The sequence below is a fragment of the Trypanosoma conorhini genome (genome assembly GCF_003719485.1).
Source record: "Trypanosoma conorhini strain 025E chromosome Unknown Tco_14.4_contig_00615, whole genome shotgun sequence".
Classification (NCBI taxonomy): Eukaryota; Euglenozoa; class Kinetoplastea; order Trypanosomatida; family Trypanosomatidae; genus Trypanosoma; species Trypanosoma conorhini.
In genome coordinates, this window is record NW_021704701.1 from 5877 (window position 1) to 10804 (window position 4928).

A 4928-nucleotide genomic window follows, 5' to 3' on the forward strand; every position below is an offset into this window, starting at 1 on the left:
CACCGTTCTCTCTCCTCTCTCTCTCTCTCTCCCGCCCCCATTGCTGCGGCCGTTGAGGGTTCGCGTCTGCCCTTCTTCGAATTGCAGGTTTTACCTGCGCCATCTGCGCAGCCTCCTTGCACATCTTTTGTAGTCCGCTGGAGGGATTCTCCGCCTCCCTCTCTTTCTCGCTTTGTGTGTTTGTGTGCATGAGAGCGAAGGATGTAACTCCCCAGCGACTCCCCAGGGAAGAAGAAACGTTGCTGCTATTGTTTTCTTCAAGTACCACTTCCTATGCGTGGGCATTTCTTTGCGCATGTGTGACGGGTTCTTTTTTTTTCTTGCATGCAGGAAGGCGGGGCTTTTCCCGGGATTCACTGAACTACGACGCTTCTGTTGTAGTGGAGTGATTGATATAAATTTCCTCTCGTGCTTGTGTGCGTTTCATTTTTATTTGTTTCTTCAGCTGGGAAACACACCTCGACGCAACCGCACGCTGGCGGACACAGCATGAGCTGCGGTCCTCCGTTGCCTTGCCTGCGCAAATTTGCCCCTCCCGCCTCCCGCCTCCTCTCGCCGCAGGCAGAGAGGGCTGCGGCGAAGGAACGACGGCAAGGCCGCAGGAGGAGGGAGTATGCTGATGGTTACGTGTGGCAGCGGTTTCCTCTTTTTCCCGGCACCGCTCTCTGAAAACCTGCATGCGAACACACCGCGACGCACACTGCCTCCGCCCCTCCCATTTCAATTTCTTGCAACAGTGACTGCGGTTTGCTCGCGCAGCCGAAGCTCAATTCGAGAAAAAGAAAAGAAGCGATGGCGACGACGACGAAAGCAGTGGCAATCTGTGTTTAAATTCAGGAGTCTGTTACTTTGCGTTGTGTGTGTGTTGTTTTTTCTTTGGGGGGGGGGTTCAGTTTCCTTCTGCCGCCACTGATTTGTACACGCTTGCCACGCAACGGCCCTTTTTCGTGCTGCCATGTCTCTCTGCGGTCTTTGTCACTCGCTCGCCACTTCTCATTACAACTTTTTCACGAGGAGGTGGGAGAAAGGGGGAGACGATTCGCATTTCTATCGTTGATTAGGTTTCTGAACTCACAGCCAGTCACGCACGCAAACGCATACGTCTACCGTTATATCGCGTGCTAGGTAGAAAACCTGGAGTGAGGGACAATCATGGCCTACGTGTACAAGCGGCAACGCACAACGTCCGAGTATGAGGAGCTCAATGTCTCGGCTTTTGTAGAGAGCTGCATTCACTTCAAGCCCAACCTGCTCTTCTACACCGCGGCCGAGGGAAAGCAGTTTGCCAACGAGGCTATGCAGAATGTCCCACAACAACCTAATATCGTGCTGCTTCTAGGCAATGAGAAGCAGCTGCGGGACGAAAAGGCACTGAGCAGCTTCTTCCCGTACTACAGCAAGGCGGTGGCGTCGGCAATTAACGTCGCTGCTGTCAGCAAAAACTATGTGGCAGAGATTACGCCGCATGCACGCATTCTAGTTGGCATGGTCCCTACCAATGCGTCGCGTCACAATTGCCCTTTGCGACCAGACGTGGTTTCCACCCTGGTTAAGGATGCAATTACGCAAGCTCGTCTGCTAGATAGGGAAAATTCCTCTTTCAGGTCCGTTGATATTTACTCTTGCGAGTCGCAGAATGAACTTTGCATCGCCACCGCCATCGCACGTGGTGCAAACCGCAACTTCTCGGCGAAACGCGGCCGTGCAGAGAAGGGCTATTTGGAACCTGGTCTTTCGGTCCGCGTGTTCTTCGCGCCCAACACTACCAAGCTCAGTTTGGCAGAGGCTGAGAGCGTGTTCGCGTGCGGAAGCCGCCACGCGTTGGAAGTGGCAGCGCTGGTGGTGCAGTTGTGTCAACGGCTCGTGGATGCCCCGACGAACCTGCTTGACACCACCACTTTCGCGGAAATTGCTGCAGGTCACGTGGAAAAGCTGAAGGCGCAGGGACGCGACGTTTCCATTGATATTATCGCTGGGGAGGAATTGCGTGAAAAAGGGTATGGTGGGCTCTACGGCGTCGGCAAGGCGGCAGAGTTTCCCCCGCACCTTGTCACACTTTCATACCGCCCATCCAATGGCATCGACCCGCAAGAGAAGCTGGCGCTCGTGGGAAAGGGCATTGTGTATGACACGGGCGGCTTGTCCATCAAGCCTCCCAGTGGCATGTGCAGCATGAAGCATGATATGGGAGGTGCGGCGGCGGTCTTTTGCGGATTTCTTGGCCTGGCTATGCTGGAGGCGCCTCAGCAGGTTGCATCCTTGTTGTGCCTCGCAGACAATGCCGTGGGGCCGCGGTCCCAGCGCAGCGATGACATCGTCCGCATGAAGTCCGGTCACACGGTTGAAATCAACAACACCGACGCGGAAGGACGACTTGTCCTGGGTGACGGTGTCTATCATGCCTCCGCGCTGCTGCCCTACACCCCTGACGTCATTCTCGACATGGCGACCCTGACAGGCGCGCAGGGCGTCGCCACCGGCCGCGCTCACGCTGCCCTCTACGCCAACAACGGAGGCATCGAGGACCGCCTTCTAAGCGCGAGTCGCACATGTGGTGACCTTTGCTTCCCGATCGTGCATTGCCCTGAGTTTCACTCGTCGGAGTTTACCAGCAAGGTCGCTGATATCCGCAACAGCGTGGCGAATCGGGGCAATGCAAGCGCAAGCTGTGCAGCATATTTTGTCGGCACGCACATCGACTCCAAATACAAAGGCGACTGGGCGCACATAGACATGGCGTCACCGGTTTCACACGATGAGGCCACTGGGTTTGGAGTCGCACTTCTGCTACAGACGTTCGCCCCGTCTATTTACGGCTCCGCATGAGTACGAAAGAGTGTTGCCTTACTTCTTTATTTGCGTGCGTGTATGTCCGTTTTTTGTTTTGTTTTTTAGTAGCTTTACTTTACGTGTATCATGTAACTAGTTGCCGAGGCAAATTTGTAAGTCCTTACATGCGCACATACAAACTTTTGTGTGCGTGTGACTCTGTACACAGTTAATGGGCGGTGGTTAGCGTCGTCTCCACTGGAACGAACATCTCTCGCGGTAGCAGAGAGAACGGGGGAATGGAGGGGCACAAGCAGCGGGGGCAAGAAGAAAATTAAGAGGTAGCAAACGGGTCAAAAACGAAAGCAAAAATAAATAAATGTAAGAAAAAGAAGATTTTTTTAAAAAAAGGAAGGGTAATTCTGGGCAAATCGTATTCGGTTTACGTGCAGGTATGCGCATCGTGGGCATACACTGTTTGAAGGCACTTGAGGCGGCGGCTGCGTCTCGCAGTGAGGCCACAGAAAGTGGGGCTTGGGTAAAGGGCAGGCGGGGGACGCAGGAACAATAGGGGAGGGAGTGAAATAAAAAATGCGCCGGGGAGCGACGAATGAGTGAGGCTTGTTGAGGGATCGAAAGCGCACAGCTAGCGAGCGTGAGAGTGGAAAGCAGGTGGGCGGGTGGGTAGAACGACAAGAAAAAAAAAGTATGAGAAAGAAAAAAGGAAACGACGGAAAAAGGAGAAACGAAAAGTGCGCTGAACGGGCTTTATCGGGGATGATGGGGGAAAATTCTATGAAACTGGACACTGCTGCCTTCAGTTGCCTGCGCCTGCTGCTGTGTTTCTCTTTCGTCCGTTGGTGGGTTGTACCTCTTGTCTTTCAGCCTTAATATTTACACATATATGTATTTGCGATGCATGAAGTGGTCTCTGCCCTTTTCTGCTTCTTATTGGCCTTGTCTTGTTCTGCCACTGTGACGCCGTGACGACACTAGGAACTCCCACACCTCCGGGAAAGCACACATTACACGGGGCGTGGAAGAGGTGCGGCTGAGGGGTTGAACAGCAGCAGAAGCAAGGAAGTAGGCCAAGCAGCAGCGTTCACTTGGCGGTGTCATATTTAGTATTGGACCTGACGCGCCATGGCTCTTCCTGGCTGGGTTCGTCGTTGTGAGGTCTACGCCATTTGCATGGTTTGGCCCATTGCCACCATCGTGGGCCTGGTGTCGACGTACAGGATCTTCATGTGGAGCTACGGCGGCCGTGACTGCTTTCGCTATGTGGCTATTCAGGAGCCGTTCAAGGAGCAGTGGTACCAGGCGAACCCCAAGACGGCGATTGGCCTTGACACTCCCCTGGCGCACGTGCCGAAGTACCTCTCGACACCCGGCCACAGCACAGGCGGAGACGAACACACGCACCATCGCAACTACTAAAGCTGCCAGCAGGAGCGTGCAAGTGCCGGCAATGAGAGAGAGTGATAGAGAGAGGAAACAGACGCAAAAAAAAAAGAAGAAATGGGCAAACGCAATTGTTGAAAGTTCTTTAACCACGAAGTTTGTTTGCGAAAACTTACATGTTTTGTTCCTTTGTGGGGGCGTGAGTGATGCATCGCGTGGATGAATGTACAGCCACCAGCTAAAAACCTCTCCTTCTCACTCTCCGCTCCAGTCTCTGCATGCGTAATCGTTTGTGGTGTGTGTGTATTGCGACGCTGTTTTTGCACTTTCGCCGACGTCCTTCCTCTACTTGCCCGCCTTTTCTTTCCGTCGCACTGACGGCGTGTTTCCGCTGCCCCGTGGGGAGGCCTCCAAGGTACGCTCAGACGAAGAGGGGGTGAGAGAGGGCACCCATACAAGCCACAAGCTCTGCTGGCTCTAAGCGAAGATAACCCAATCACTAGAGGCATGCGAAGTCGAGTCTCTCCGTTTGGGGATTATGTTTTTGTCTGTATGCTTTTGTTCTCTCTCTCTCTCTCTCTCTATCCCCCCTCTTTTTGAACTTACCATCAACGGTGGACAAGACAACTAACAACAACAAGCTATTTGGCAACTAACGGTATTGCTGCAACGTCAGGCATTCCGCATTGGTTTATTAGGGGAGGTTTGATTTAGTTATTTTTTACTTACCTGTATCGACGATATCTGGCTCAATCTGC

General features: G+C 53.3%; 2 protein-coding genes across 2 annotated transcripts, besides 3 other annotated features; one reads left to right on the forward strand and one right to left on the reverse strand.

Annotated features, from left to right (window-relative positions):
- The first annotated feature begins 6 nt into the window (after positions 1 to 6).
- Positions 7 to 31: a microsatellite.
- A 1121-nt stretch (positions 32 to 1152) lies between these two features.
- Positions 1153 to 2826, forward strand: Tco025E_07679 (putative aminopeptidase, putative,metallo-peptidase, Clan MF, Family M17; the record flags this gene model as incomplete). Its single annotated transcript, XM_029374539.1, has 1 exon — positions 1153 to 2826. The coding sequence occupies one exon, from the start codon at positions 1153 to 1155 to the stop codon at positions 2824 to 2826; it is 1674 nt and encodes a 557-aa protein (XP_029225369.1).
- Positions 2827 to 3717: 891 nt separating this feature from the next.
- On the reverse strand, positions 3718 to 4194 carry Tco025E_07680 (uncharacterized protein; the record flags this gene model as incomplete). The annotated part of the gene is made up of 1 exon (XM_029374540.1): positions 3718 to 4194. The coding sequence occupies one exon, from the start codon at positions 4192 to 4194 to the stop codon at positions 3718 to 3720; it is 477 nt and encodes a 158-aa protein (XP_029225370.1).
- Positions 4195 to 4239: 45 nt separating this feature from the next.
- Positions 4240 to 4268: a sequence feature (GA-rich).
- Positions 4269 to 4732: 464 nt separating this feature from the next.
- Positions 4733 to 4764: a microsatellite.
- Positions 4765 to 4928: the final 164 nt, after the last annotated feature.